This window comes from Saccostrea cucullata, unplaced genomic scaffold (genome assembly GCF_032062105.1).
Source record: "Saccostrea cucullata isolate Sc308-1 unplaced genomic scaffold, CSIRO_AGI_Scuc_v1 ctg12393, whole genome shotgun sequence".
Taxonomy (NCBI): domain Eukaryota; kingdom Metazoa; phylum Mollusca; class Bivalvia; order Ostreida; family Ostreidae; genus Saccostrea; species Saccostrea cuccullata.
In genome coordinates, this window is record NW_026922159.1 from 2,248 (window position 1) to 18,655 (window position 16,408).

Consider the following 16,408-nt stretch of genomic DNA (forward strand, 5'->3'; position numbering starts at 1 on the left):
AAATATCCAGGGACTGGGCCTGCTTTATGGCATTAGGAAGGTCGTTCTACAAAAATGCTGCTGCCCAACCAAGTCGACGTTCGCCATATGTCTTCGTCCTGATCTTAGGAACAACTAACCTTGATGTTGACTCAGATTACAGTGATCTGGTAGGCTTGTATTCCATTATAAGATCTTTGATATAAGATGGAGCTAACCCGTGTAAGGATTGGTAGACATATGTTAAGATTTCATATTGTGGACTAAAAGAAACGGGTAGCCAATGAAGATCAGCTAGGATAGGTGTAATATGTTCCCGTTTCGATGATCTTGTAGCTAAACGAGCTGCCGTGATCTGGACTTTTTGAATCCGGTCTAGTAAGGCCTTTGATACTCCATAAAGAAGATAGTTCCCATAGTCCAATCTGGCAGTGATAACTGCATTCACCATGGTCTTGCAGGTTTCTTTTGTAATATTGCTTATTTGGAAATAGCATGACTTGACGAACGAGGATACCTGCTTTTCCATAGTAAGATGTTGATCGAAAAATGCACCTAGATATTTTACATATGGCACGCTTTCAATGATATTATAACCAACTTTTAGTTGTAATGTTGGCAGATACTTCTGGTGTTGCTTTGTGGTGAAGATTATTTACTCGGTCGTTTCTTGGTTTAGTTTGAGTAGGTTTGAGTAGGTTTACCTCTTCTTCCTTTCTGACGAATCGATAAAACGGTAATTGTGGCAATTTTTTAATTTTGAGTTGAAATAAGTTTGGTTAGGATCAAACGTCTTTTGAGTATGCACGAGAATATTGCGGCAGTTTCACTTCTGCATTAATCAAAGTACTGGAAGTATTGAAATTCATCATTGTTATGAGTTATTTACAGTTTGGTATCGTTTCATTTGTTTGCTGGACTATTAAAATTTTTTTTAATAAATTGCATAAAGGCATACACTGAGAATATTTTACCAAAAAATAAAAGGTCTTAGGTTTGTATGAACTATTTTCCCGCTAACAAAGGGGATGGGGGTCTGTAAATTATTATACTCAACGGTGAAACCATGGGAAATGTTGTCCACCTGGTTATGACTGATAAAGAAAGACAACTATGAAGTCAGAAATTGCAGATTTATTTTTAAGAGTGAGCATTTCGTCTCGGGATACTAAGTTATCTGTCAAAGGCTTAAAACACAACAAAGCTGTAGAAATTTGACTTCATAAACTTTAGAGTAAAGCAGCAATAGTCAATCTTTCATATGCCTTAGACTAGATATGCTGGGTTCAGTCACTAGCAAGGAGAAATGTTAGTACAAAGCATAAGAGTCGCACTAGGGTAAGAAGCCTAAACAACTGACTCAGGATGTCTCAATCTTCATATTGGTCTTTTAAAAAGGAAAATAAAATTTACAAATCGATAAGAAAATAAATCAACATGCTCAGATTGAGTTTTTTGATGACTTTAAATGGGAATGACATGGCTGCAGAAATAAAGCTCATGATAAGCATTTAAATAAAAATGTTAAGGATTGCAATCACCAATAGGGCAAAATTCTCTACCCTAAAATATCCATCAACCACATGATACTCTGACATTATACAGGTCTGGACGATTTCTAAATATGGAAGTCAAGAACGATAACCGAAAGTTGCTATAAATGTACATAAAGTACACGTAATTATTTTTCTGTCCAATCAAAAAATGACTTAAAGAATATCATTAAATACCGTGGTGGAAAGATGTATGAAAACATTAGAAATAGAATGAAGATTGAAAATTTCTTTTTTACCAAGTAAGTTTTTTTGCAAATTGATTTTTAATTAATTTTTAACTAAAGGTCATAAATTAGGTCACATTTCACCCTTACATGCTAATAGTAATAAATGGGAATTATATTAATATAAATTAAGTATGCAACAGTTACATATCTATATTCTCGGATATTTAAATAAATTCATCATTCAAAGTTGTTGTGCATTGTCCAATCCATTGTCAGTTACACACAAGTATGTCCATTGCCCACCAACTCTATCTGAACTAGTGTGCATATGTGACTGATCGTTTAAGAAGCGTTGTTTAAGGTAGTTCTGAAGTAACTTATAAACAAACTAAAATGCTCACAGAAGACATCATTTGCTTGCTTATGACGGTTTCAGATTTAGAGGACATACCCCTCAAAATGCAATAGCCAAAATTTAATGTAGAGTATTTTATTATTTTGTAGTTATATGCCTGAACACATTAATCAACAGATTGGTGTATAGTCTGCATCAAATAATCTTTTGATTTTTCATAATTATAACAACTCTCAAATGTTTATATTATGCCATTTTTTTCTTTCTTTTTTATTGGATAGGAATATATCTAAGGTTAGATACGAGTAATTGATAAGTCTCATGTTTTTTAATAATTGATCAGATAAGTTTTACAAAGCTGTCTCTTGGACAGGTATACCACCATGTAAGTAAAATCAAATTTTACCAAAATTCTTGGCAAAATTTTGCAAAACATTAAACAGTATGTTGCGGTCTTGAAAGAAATTATACATCTTGAGTTTTGTATATTATAAATAAATGCAATTCCTTTTATCAGATGGGCAACTAAGAATTGTGTGTCAGCATTCAAGGACCTATAATGAGTTAATCAGACATGCAGATGACAAAGTATTAATTTCCACAATAATATACCAGTATCCCATATGCCATATGCTCAACAATCTAAATTAAACATAGAAACCACATCCGAGCAAGTTAGGACGTTCCTTAATTACCAGATATATATATTTAATGTTAAGGGTCTAAGCTTGATGTAAATAACTAGTACCATTTTTCCGAGATAAAACTACTCTCTTCTAGGCAATTTTTTAAAATACCTGTAAATCTTGTTTTTGTTTTAACTGAGTTAAGTGGCCCTTTTTGACAAGATGAAATACAAAGCTAAATCAAACTGGACCATAAATCAAATTTTTATATGAGAGGTTGAATGGGACGTTTGGTTTGGTTTTGGTTTTGGTTTGGTATATAAAGGGATGGGTTCAGGAGTTGGGGGTTTATTAGGAAACACAATACTTAAAAGTATCTTAGGACCTTAAGGTAAGAGGTGGCAGTATCGTTTCAGTATGCCATTTTGGGTTTGTTTCAGTACAAAACCATGTAAGACAACTATAAGTAACATTTAAAATGAGATTTTTTCTAAGTTCTATATTACTTTGTCACACAAGGAAACTTGGTAAGTGGTGTTTTAATGATTTGAAAGGCATAAAAAGAGTGGTAGCCTTTTAGGTAACTTATACAAGTAACCAAAGGAAAAATACAGTGCCGTTAAGTATCACCAATGTAAGAGTAAATGAAGTTGTCTTAAACGGACAATTCCTTGACTCCATTTTTAAAACTGGTGTAATTACTTATTCTGTAAGTTTGTATTGGTGAATGAGCAGGCCCTGGTCGACGGTGACCATTTCAGTTGAGGTACTGCCGCCGTCACCATTGTTCTTGCCACCCCATTGGTGGCGGTTGCAGTTCCATGATTACTCGTAGTAGACACGAGTAGTCATGGCCCTTGCAAGTGGCGTATTCCGTCGCACCTCAACGCAACTGGACGAGTGCAACACATACTCTTACGCTCATTCCATTGACTTGATTGATATTTGAATTTACTGATTAATAATTGATTGATTGACAAGTAATTGACTTGATTGATATTTGAATTGATTGACTGATTGATTAATAATTGAGTGATTGAATTTGATTGATTATGGAATTGGTGACGTTCATGCACATGTGACCTACCCAGTGCATGATCCTCCCGATTTGGGTCGTCATATTTGTTGTATTGATCGTTGATTGTGGGGCAGCCCTGTGGTAACCCCAGCAAATTATCACCGCGACCAAAAGCGCCATATTAAACAAGCAAAATAACATCCATATTGTTTGTTTGATTTATAGGGAATCTGAAATGAAAGTTCTGTAGTGAAGAAGTTCTGCTGACGTAGAATAGACCAATCTAAATAAAATTTAGACGCTACAATGTCTGCAGCTAGCGCCGCACATGCATGCGAAAAGATGAAAGTAGAAAAAGAAGCAATTTTACATAACTACAAAACTTGTTGTCATGTTCACAAGAGGGTATTAAGCCTACTTTTCTTCTCCAATGTAATAATGCTACACGGTAACATATAATTTATGTTAAATAGATAAATCAAAGAAGATTCGATTATATTTTTCAGCAAATTTATAGGAATGCTTAAAATGTTTCTTAAATGGCTTTGAATTATTACATTTTAATAATGAAGCATAAAATATAAACATAGAATAGATATATAAAACACCTTAATTTTTCAGAAATTCAATATACATGTATATCTTTATCTTTTATTTTATATTCAATCCAACTCAAAGAAATTTTTTAGGTTTACTTGACAAGCATAAGTGACTGACTCCTCCTTTTTCAGTATATACCTACGTAAGCTTTCTACATTTGAAGACACACTCCTGAAATCTTTCTGTAATTCCTTAATAATTTGTAATTTTGTATCATCCTCCTTTTCCTTTCCCATTATGTTTTCGTTTAATTTCCTTTGTAATCGTTGATTTTCAAGTCTAAGATCAGTAACATTGTTTTCCAGTTCTTGTATTTTGCCTAGTGTCTCGGACATATCATTTTTCATTGGAATTATGAAGACTTTTTATGACTTATGTGACAAACAAGACATTTTTTTTTCTTTTTAATTGTTGAACCACCACGTGCACCTTAGTTTATTACAATGAATTTTTAACTAACAAGCTTTTTCAGAGAATCTGTAACCCCCCCACCCCCACTTTCTTTTATAACTTTCTTGGTTCTCAATTAAACAGAAAGAAATTTATAATATGAATAGATATAATGAATTCCTACATTACGCTACTATTAAAAAATTGAATGCAAGGACATACATGCACGTGCACACGCGTGTAAAACGTTAAATTACATATAGTTGCTATACGAGGGCTGTTCAATAAATAATGTCCTGGACTGTAAGGCATACATTACAGATATCATATGACATTAAGCTTGACTTTCTCTCATTATTGAATCTTTAATGAATTGATATCAGTTTGTGTGACCAGTTTTCCTCACATAGTTTCATTGTGAGAAGCTGAAAAACAAGAGCTATTCGAGACAGTGCATTATAAATGAATGGTAAAAATAAGAATCAGTAAACTAGAGTGAAAACAAAAGCTTCATTAAAACTGCTGTAAAACTTGTTAAAAATCCCAAAGAAATATTCACTGAAATATGTGACATTTACAGCTACCAATGCCTGTTTTATAGACAAATGAGCAGGTGGATTTCAATGATAAAAAATTATATAATGGGCATCAAAAATGGGTACAGTCCTTGCCAACAAAAATTTATAACAACTTATGTACTGTTTGCCAGATTTCAACAAATAATATTTGATGATGTATGATTGACACATAGCAAATTTGATATACATAATTTCGGGAGTAGTTTACTCTGATTTTAAGAAACGTTTGACGATAAAAAATAAAAAGCTTAGTACTCAAAGGTCACCCTATATTTTGAAAAATGAGTGAAAACAACAGCGTGTACGAATGTCTTAACAATTATTTTAAAATGTCAGTAATTGTAGTTATCCACGTTTGTTTGATATTCAAACAGATAATGGAACTGAATCTATTGCTTAAAACCCTCAAAACAAAATTTACCATAAGATGTAGTTGATTAAAACAGCGAAGGTCTGACAAAGGCAAAGAATTGCAAGAGCACAAAGACAAATTTATATGCAATTATATTAAATATTAATGGCATTGTTGTTCAAATTCGTATTGGAGAGACAGTTTAATTTCTGGAGGAGTCTAGAAAGCAAATTTGAAAAAAAAAAATCCACAATCAGGATTCCACTACATTAAATTTCTTCATGACAGCATCCAAACCCGCACGCCCTGAAGAGTAGAGGGGTTTTGGGATAAACAGAAAGTTCATGTTTTTTCACATTAACAATTTTCGCCAGATCTTTGACCTTTTGACTTGTTTCTATTTCCAAACTTGAAAAAACGTCTTTCAGAAGAAAGAAACAAATCCAGGAAAGCATTGGATCTGCCATTTTCCAGTATACAAAGGGACATACCCAAAATGAGTTCTAAAAACAAACAGAAATTGGATAAAAAAATGTTACGGATGTGTGTTTTAATCAAAAGAGAATATGAAGTTAAATCATTAAGACTAAATCATTGAAAAGCGTCTTTTGCTTCTTTCCGAGCACCGAGGACATTATTTATTGAACAGCCCTCGTATATAATTTTTCTATTTCCTTTTTGAAGTCTTTCGATACTGAGCTTATAAAAAGTCATACAGGAGTAAGGCACAAAAACAGGAGATGGTGAGCATTTGGGGAACATCTTTAAGGTCCCTGTTACAATTAATACTACATGTAGCTGAAATTTCATTGCAAATATCGAATGCTTCTCGCGATATCGAGCGGAAACAAAAGTGTTTCATAGAGACAGACTGAAAATTATTATTCCCGATTTTCAATTGTCACATTTTCAAGTGACTAAAATGAATTACATGTACGTATAGAGTTAAATCCCGCAGAATTTTGTAACATTTACAAAAATGGACTTTATAACCGTGAATAAGGGTAATTACCACAAACAAAAAATGGATGCGCGGGTTGATATATATTTTTTGACTGATTTTGATTTATATTGACATAAATAATAAATCCCTGAAATATAAAGAAATCGTAGGTTTTCCTTGGTGCTTATATTTGAGATTTTATTTTGCCTTCTATATAATTCCATACAAAATTTTGCACAATTTTTTAACTTTATGACAAAATCTTATAAAATTCTCCAACTCTACTTGGTTAGCATTATTCAGGTTTTCAATTTAAATGTAAATCTATGAGAAATAATGCCGATTTCTGAAAAAAGTTTGTTTGTGTTATTTATCCTTAATCTTTACATGCATTAAATTGAGAGTGTAAAAACTAACAAACCCTTTGCAAATTCCTCGGTCGTGAATTCAGCAGTTGTATAGTTACGAATCAAGATTTCTTCTACGGCTGAGCGGAGGTTTTCATGAAGCTGTGTGTTTTCTTGTGATGTTTCACGGTCAGTATTGTTCATTTTAACATATCTGTCCAATTCCATGCGCATTTTTTTGATTTTCAAGCTGAATATCAGCGTTACTCTTTTCAACTTCTTCCATCTTCACCCGAACACTGGTCATATCTTTTCTCACTGTTAAAAATTCATTGACAAACGCAGACATCTGATGGACGAGGGACAGTCGTATTAAAGTTTCCTGACTCAGTTGCTGCTTTAAATGGTGTATGTCGTCCCGAACTGATTCGTTTGAACACACAACAGTTATTGAGTTCGCCTCGGATTTCAGATCCGTCAAAGGCGAATGTGATGCCAACATGGATATATATCAAAAAATTGCATTGTTTTGATGTGTAGATATAAGGAGTTTATGCTCCGTAGATATATCTCGCTTAATGCCCGATGATTTATTAATGTATAGGCCTATATGAACTCTAAGTGAGGTTAAGCATCGCTCCACTAGTTGCATATTCAAAATATAGTCCTTAAATAAACAATAAAAAGAAATGCAATTTATTCTGTCCTATATTTACAATTCATTCCAAAAGATTTCACATCCCTAATTCAAATATATTCTTTGTCCTTTATAAGTAAATATTTCTCAGGGGTACTATTTGTTGGACACATGATACCATTTTCAGCAGTGTTCTTGGGTTATGCACAATTATTTCTTCATGAATAACCCACTTTTTGCTTCAAATGTACTAATTCATATAATGAACATAATTGACTATTTATGACCTTGAAGGGGTTTCTATAGAAGAAGTGGGTCAAAATTATTTACTCAGCTTTCTCTGCAAATGCTAAAACCATGCCAATATTTACCGCCAATACTTCAAAATCTAATAGAAAGTTAGATAAACGTATCTACCGACTTCATCTAAAAAAAAAAGAGAGAGAGAGTTTAAATTAAACATTTTGATTCCAAAACAAATCAATGCAATATTCAGCTGACTGAGATTTAGAATAATCTCTATTCGACGTATTAAGTGTACACATGTGCTCTTTGACATTAGAGTATCGAATGAGATTCTAACACATTCTTTTCGTTAAATTGATGTATTTCTGTAAAGAAACAAAAAGGGTAATATATTCGGGGGGTTTTTTGGTCGATTTTCGTTAGCCGTTTTTCCCTGCGTGTTACTTCATATTTCAATAATATAAACAAGGCCATCAATTCCCTCCAAATGCACCCATAAAATATTCTAGCTATAAAAATACCTATTATATTCAAATCGTAGGTTTCTCTATTTTTTCTACTTTGTGACCGGTACTTAATCCAAAACTATCTTCTGCCACCTATTACAGAATTTCACTTAAATTCACCTCTTCCTTGATAAATTGTACGGCATGCATTTCTGAGGCCTGTTCTACAGAGCGAATGTTCGCGAACGCTCCCTAAAATCCCTTATACTTTCACCAGAAATGTTCGCGAGCGCTAGCTCTGTTGAACGGGTTTTTGGACTTTTTCCAAGGCTTTGCAGCTAACAATGTTTTCGCATTTTATTGGATGAGACAACCAAAATGGCGTATTGGCTCTGAAGTAAAGATTATATTCAAAGTTGAAATTAAGGAAAATTTTGCATAGCTTTTTTTTATGAAAAAATAATTTTAAAATCAGCTTTAAATTGTCTTGTTTGCTTAGGTTTCTTTTTAAAATGAAAAATATGCATCGTAATATCCATCTATTTTCAATAATTCCAAGGATGTTCTGATACCGGATTGTCAATATTAATGTTGAAAAACAAAATATGAAAACATATTTTTGTGATCATTATTCCAGTTAATAGATGTTTTGACCATATTGGACAGTCTAATGATGAATTGAAGTTAAAGATAGCATATTTATTCTTTCTTGAAAATGCCCAGAAAATCAATCTTGAACAAATACCGTAAATCTGGAAATTTTTACGTCGATTTTCTTACATTTCAAAATTTTGCTAATGACCACTGGTTTGTTTACATTTTCTTATTGGTGATTTATTTTTAAGAAAAATATTTTGCGAATATAATGAACTCACAAATTTGCTAAAAATTTATCTACAGTAAAAATTTGCAGATTTACGGTACCTTCCTATTATCTTCACTAAAATTTGAAATATCTATACTGTACAATGAATCATATATACGTTGAATAAAAACATTGCAGCACTCAGAATGACAGAATATTTGAAAGTGTGCATGAAGTAATTTTATGATAAACTACATAATTAAACATAATGTTAAATATAATACCTTTTTGGCATGCCCTGGTTTTTCAAGTTAAAGCATTTTTCAATATGCGCAGATTGGCTTACTATAGCTGTTTATAATTTTTCCATATATTCAAAACACCTAAACTTACACACACATGCCCTCCCTCAGAGAGAGAGAGAGAGAGAGAGAGAGAGAGAGAGAGAGAGAGAGAGAGAGAGAATGTATAAAAAGAACTGTCATTTTATTTCAACACAATTTCTCTACTCATGTACAGATTTGAAATTATGCTGTCGTCTATTTACCAGTCATATTAACATCCAGATTTCTGCTACGTATAGTTCTGTGGTATGTTTCCCTTAAAAAGGAACTCATAAAAATACACTTAACTCGTAACATACAGAATTGTTTTAAATCAGTCTATATGTATGTGTTCTGGAGAAACTGAAGCCCAATTAAAACAGTAGTGACAAAGATACGGTGAAGGTGTGTTTTGTATTCTACTTTTAAAAAAGTCTTGAACAGATGACTTTGTAAATCAACAGCTGATGAAGTACATCTGCAGATCATTGAAATTATGTTAATTAACAATTGTAAAATAGTTCAACAAGGTGAAGATCATCGCCATCAAACAAATGAAGATTTTGAACTAGCTGTACAAAAATCTATTTTGAATGTTCAAAAAATATTATTGCTTTATATACATCAAATACCTTTATTATGTAGAGCATGCTTTTATTAAAACAAAAGAAGGCCATAGGAATAAAGGAGGCTGGGTGGCTGTGTCCATTTTAGACTATTTTTGTCTCCTTTAGAAGAAAATCTCCATATAAAGATATACAAAAAAATAAAAATATTTTTGAATCAAAATGTAGGAATTTTTTTCTTTGTCAAATGATAGTTATTCGCTTAATATATCATTTTTTTTTTAAATTCGATCTTCCTTAATTCAAGCTTCCTTAATAGCCACTACTTGAGTATAATACACTATTTTAAGTGGTCGACTGAAAGTGCAAATCTTAAAAGCAGAGCTAGCAGTACTTGTAACAGATTATCTCAGAATCTTATTCTCAAGTATCACTTCCTTAGTGGATCTGAAATTTATATTGAAACAACTTCTATCAAATTCTTGTGGTAAACAGCAATGTTAAGTAACGTTCTTTAAATTTTACAAAATTCACCTGAAGAGAGAGTAACGTTTCTCAAATGCCATTTTGGTTCTATTACGCAGAGTTTGTAATTGTTCCATATTCTGGACTAATAATACCGAAACTGAAATTTCTGAAAGTTCTTTTTAGATACAGAAGTAAATTGCAGCTTGTCGAGTTATATGTTTTATTGATGTCTAGTAATAATTTTATGATTGTAAAATTGGTGTTCTGGCAAAGTTCTATTTCATACGTTTCAACCATAATAACATAAAATAACACAAGTGTTGTGTGAAAATTATCATTTATTAGATCACAAGAAGTCATTCTATATATTGTCTTCAAAATCAAACTAAGGGGAGATTCAGAAAAAAACCTACAGTTCAAGTTGCTTTTATAATAAATAATTATATATATTTTCATAAACGTTATAAACAAGAGTGCACTTGATACACAATTAAACATGAAAATCAAAGGTTTGATTCATATCAGAAATTTGATTCAAGAAGGCAGTGTATACCAGAGAAAGTCACCATTGATCAGTACAATCGCATGGTATGAAGCTGAAGGCATGGTATTTTACTTATTTTTCCTTCACAATACCAAATAAGAAATAAGTACTTAAGATGCAAAGTGTTTATGCATATTCATTGCTTTGAAAGACTATCTTTTTTAATAAACAAGTGCTAAAACTCTATACATTATAAATAACTAAAACTTGTACCAATCACGCCATTTTGCGTGTTGTGTTTGGAAGGACTTTTACAACGTCTAACCTTGGTGTTTTGAGCATTTGAACGATGATATTTTTGAATTGTGCATATCTGTGGGTATTATTTGCCGTGGTAGATTCTCACTCGCCACTGACAGAAAAGAGGGCAGAAGATGGCATAAGTGTTAAATCCTCGTGCCAAACAAATGAAATTGCCATTAACAGTCTGCAGAACCAGATAAACCAAGAAACTTTGATAAGGATATCATTGCTGAAACAAGTGTATTCACTGGTCGGTGACATGATAAACTTGAAAAATGAAATGGCAGCCATGAAAACCAACACAGAAGAAATAAGAAAAAGTACCGATGACCTTTGGCATGAAGATAATAAAATGTTGAATAAAATAGCACAGATGAAACAGTACCAAAACGATACATCTGAAATAATAATAAATGAGCAACATGAGCATGACAAAATGTTGAGTGAAATAAAACAGATGAAAATTAACCAAAACGACACATCGGAAAGGATAATAAACTACCAGCGTGAATATGAAAAGACTCTTAGTGAAATAGAACAGAAGATGAAATTTAACCATAATAACACATCTGAAAGGATAGTGAAGGCACAGCTTGAATATAAAACGATGTTTAGTAAATTAGAACAAGACACTGAATCTAAACAAGATGACACTTCTGAAAGAATAGTAAACATACAGAATGACATACTTAATGTAAATAATTCTGTGGGACTTCTCCATAATTATACTGACGAAATCAATTCTAAGTACGGCATCCACGGTATGTACAGCTGTCTATATCATAATCATTATATACAATAATGTACATAAGGTCAAGATCTAGTAAATGAAATGTGCCTACAGATTTTTCAAACTTGATTCTTTGTAATTCTTTTAATGATCCTTTACAAATATAGCTTGGTAAAATTAAGTATATCAGGACATAATTTGTTTTATAAAATGGACGAAAAAACATATTTTCAAATGTAATTTTAAATAATAAGACGAAGAAAGTCAGGTATAAATTTCGGACTTTTTTTCCCTCTCAGATAAAAGAAATGTATCAATATTGCCTAGAATCTCATAAAAAACGGCAGTGTTTCTTCTTTAAACCCCCACTTCAAAATGATATCAAATTGAATATAGATTTCGAGGTTACTTTTCGCATGATTTCAAATTAAATACCATGAAAATGCTTCATTTTCTATAACTTCAATTATAGCTGTAAAGTACGGGAAAATTTAAGCTTTAATCAATTATGACGTCATAATTGATCTAGCACCAAAAAATAGTCAAAGGTCGTTCACAAAATCTTGACCATAAGGAACAAGCACTTGCTCAGGATCGTTCCTGTTGTTCCAAACAATCTGTGGCATAATTAATTACGAAATTGTCCTTTTCACTACTTCGTGATCTAAATTGTGAATGCTTGGACTGTAGGTCATCCAATTTTTTTTTTTATTTCTTTTGATCATAATGATAATATTTGTAAGATATTAAATTTAACTTTAGGAATCCAAAGCAGAAATCTATTGTTTTTAAGGGTAGATAATGGCAATACGTGAAATTCCTTCTCATATTTATTGCTTAGTATATGATTCTTAACGGCATACAAGTTGAGATGCAGATTTAAAGCTAAGTGTAAAGAACAAGGTTCACTTTTGCCTTATTTGGCCCTGTGAATTTCTGAAAAACTGAAACTGCATAGTTTATCGTTGGCACGATAAGGATCCCTTATTGCTCAATGACCCTGAGTGCCGAGTAAAGGTCAAAATTTGAAGCCCTTCACCGGCATACGGTGATGTCTCCATATGCGTGAAAAAATTCTCGAGAGGGACGTTGAACAATATATAATTAATCAATCAATCAATCAACAAACTGATAGTTGTCATTTTCTTTTTTATCTCATTCAGACGTTTAGAAAGTTACTTGCTATCTATGATGGCATGTAGCAGTATGCTTTACTTGAGCTTTGTGGACTTTTGGCTTACCAAACAGTCCTATATTTAACTTGTTCAGTAAAAATAGATTTTATACTGTTTTGTATTGTTTCATGGAAGTTTGAGCTCGAATACTGTTCGTTATCTCCATATATTTCATTGATAATTACAGAATACTTTCTCAATTTGTTAAGATAATATACTAGAAAAACTTTCTGTACTTCAGTTTCTTTGAATTACAGAAAAGACAGTGAGGGATTTAGTATCTGAGCTTGGAAAGATTCAAGGTAGACTGGGTGTCATGCACAATAAGAGTGAAAGAATACGATCTGAAACACAACGAATGATAGTCAACTACAACAAAACCACACTGAAAATGAGGGAAGACTTAAAAAATATCACTTCCATGGTCAAAGATCTTGCCAAACGTCAAGTTCAAGGTTTGTTATACACTCAAACTCATATTAACCTAAAAATATTCGAGGCTTAAGGTTAATGAACTTGATGTTTATTTCAAGAAATAATGTTTAAAAATACATCTTATACCTTAGTACTTTATATTTTATATCTAATATTAAGAAGTAAGGCAAATTATAGTTTCAGATAAAACATGACCCCCATAAAGTACCTGAAAAACAATTATTACAGAATTTTGTCACGATTGCATTGCTTTAAATGTGTAATAACTTAGATTCACTGCAATTTAAATGGAGTTTTATGAAGAGAGTTTCTTTTACATTAGAAAACTGAGTTTTTACATTTTAGTAAAACTAAGACAATTGATTGTCTTCAATATCATCAACAGTTGTAAAACCTTAATATGTTCAAGTATGATGCATAACTTTCTCTACATCTTGCAATAGAATGCTTAGAATCAAGCCACTGTTTGTTGCAGTATAGCTTTGAGTATGACGATATCTGGAATGGGTGTGAAGGTGGGCGCCAGTACGTAAAGAAGACAAACTATTCTACTACTCCTTATCTCGGTGTGATAACATGCAGTTCTACAAGGTATATTATGTTTATGTTATTTATACATAATTATATCTAATAAAAGTTTTATCTGACGATCGAAGTCACTGGTTTCAGATCTTCTCAAACAGAAAACGTATCATAATTTCATCATTATATGTTGAAAAATAAACATTTTTAAATCTATGACATTGGTTTAAACTACGTGCAATTTTGCTACATTTCTTTCAATGAACAGCTGCCTGAGTTACATGTATGAATTATTCAAACACTCGGCTATCTCCGTACATCTTCGACGAGCAGAGAGTCTGGTAAATATTTGTGATAGCATTTGAAAAGCCACAACAAGGCTTACCAATTTAATAAAATTCGCTGAAAAGAATACATCTCTACAACTGATACAAATACATGTATATGATATATAAATATAGATTTAAAAAGAGTTAAAAGTTTAATATTTACAAGTAATAGCAACCAGAAAGGAGTTGTTTACGGTATTAGCTCAACGGTTATGGGTGAGTGTGAGATAAAATACCTGTCCAAAGTTATTGTCTAAAGCAAAAGTGAAATTAGTTACCCTACCTTCATAGTATTTTTTATCGATCGTTATAGTAAATTCTTCTTTTCGATCTCTAATATAAGTTCAGATTTCTTTTATATAAAATCACAATCCAATAGAAGAATTAAAAATATAACATTTGTGTTCAAAGAGGTCATCAAATGAAAACAAGACAACGTCCTCTATCGGATCGGTTACAATTTTAATTTACGCTATTGTGTATCCTAGCGAGACCTTCTGCTCGTCGAAATTTACGGAGACAGCTAAGTTTTGGTTGAATGAGACTACAGTAAAAATTGTTTATAGCGCAGACCTGGGGACCACAGGCATCTGACGTTACTTATTTTTCTTTTAATAAAAAAAAACATACACATACCTAATAATAAACAAGGTACCCATCGATAACCGCCATCTTGGATTTTCGAAGTAGGTCATCAATTGTATTTTCGTCTGAAACTCCGTCAAATAAATTCCCTGCAACCAAATTCTTTTTGTGGCCAGTCTTTCGAGGTCTAAACTTACGGACACTGCAGCCAGAAATGCGCATCACACTTGCAAATATTGAAAATCCCTCGTCAAACTCGACCTACTGCTTCAACTTTCCGAGAAATGGCCAAAGGGGGCCGGAAGTTTACATCAATATGCTAATGGGAATTTCGTATGTGTCGGTTTTGTGGTGGATCTAAAGCGACGTGTTATAGTTACTTTGAAATTTGAATAAATATTTCGATTGTAGAAAAAAAAAATACAAAATGGGAAAAATAAAAGACTTCTTATAAATATACCAGTAAAATATACTGTATCAATCTATACAGGTCGTTGCGTTCGAAAAAAAAATTTGAATAAAAGAGGGGGGTGCTTGAAAAAAATCAACAACAAATCATCTCATCTAGAACTTAATTGAATCGTTTTCAAAAACAATAGACTGCAAACCATCCAGTTATATATATACATATATACCTGGCATATGCTTAATTGAAAAAGGAGAGGGATCACACTGATAAAAGGATATGTAATGAAATAAAATATAAGCCTATACAACATGTATTTGTATAATCTGTCACCAAGAAAAAAAAAATAAAAATGTCCCCATGCCACTACTTTTTTCAATGCATAAAATTTGCAGATCTCAACACTCCCTGGAATAATTTTAGTGTGGACCCCCCTTTTCACATACGTGCGTACATACTTTAAATAAAGTCAATCTTCTCCACGGATAGCGCTCAATCAGGGCATCAATAATGACAGTGTTATTAATTATATTTAGTGCATGTAAGTAGGGACTTACAACCGACTCAATTTGTCTCGAAAATGTTCATTGATCAGCTAGCATGATCAGGCCGATCTTTGACATTTACAGAATATAATCGCTTTGATCAAGCTATATCGAAATAATTTTGAGAGAAATAAAATGAATGTTCTTTCATGTATAGTACGTTGTATTATTGTCTGAATTATTGTTTTGGAATAAGTACTAACTTTCGCCGGTTATTTTTAAAAATAAATCGTACAAATATATTGACCAATCAAAAAAGTTCTTTCCCTAAGAATTTCAAGTCGTATGTAAACTTCCGGCCCCCTTTGGCGATTTCTCGGAATGTTGAAGCAGTAGGTCGAGTTTGACAAGTGATTTTCAATATTTGCAAGTGTGATGCGCCTTGTTGGATGCAGTATCCGTAAGTTTAGACCTCGAAAGACTGCCCACAGAAAGAATATGGTTGCAGGGAATTTATTTGACGGAGTTTCAGACGAAAATACAATTGATGAC

The 16,408-nt window shown here is 32.4% G+C and overlaps 1 protein-coding gene across 1 annotated transcript; it reads left to right on the plus strand.

Annotated features, from left to right (window-relative positions):
- The first annotated feature begins 11,152 nt into the window (after window positions 1-11,152).
- Window positions 11,153-14,160, plus strand: LOC134261306 (uncharacterized). Its single transcript, XM_062743747.1, has 3 exons — window positions 11,153-11,950; window positions 13,352-13,549; window positions 13,973-14,160. Exons 1-3 carry the CDS (start codon window positions 11,236-11,238, stop codon window positions 14,158-14,160), a joined length of 1,101 nt encoding a protein of 366 aa, XP_062599731.1. The 5' UTR covers window positions 11,153-11,235.
- Window positions 14,161-16,408: the final 2,248 nt, after the last annotated feature.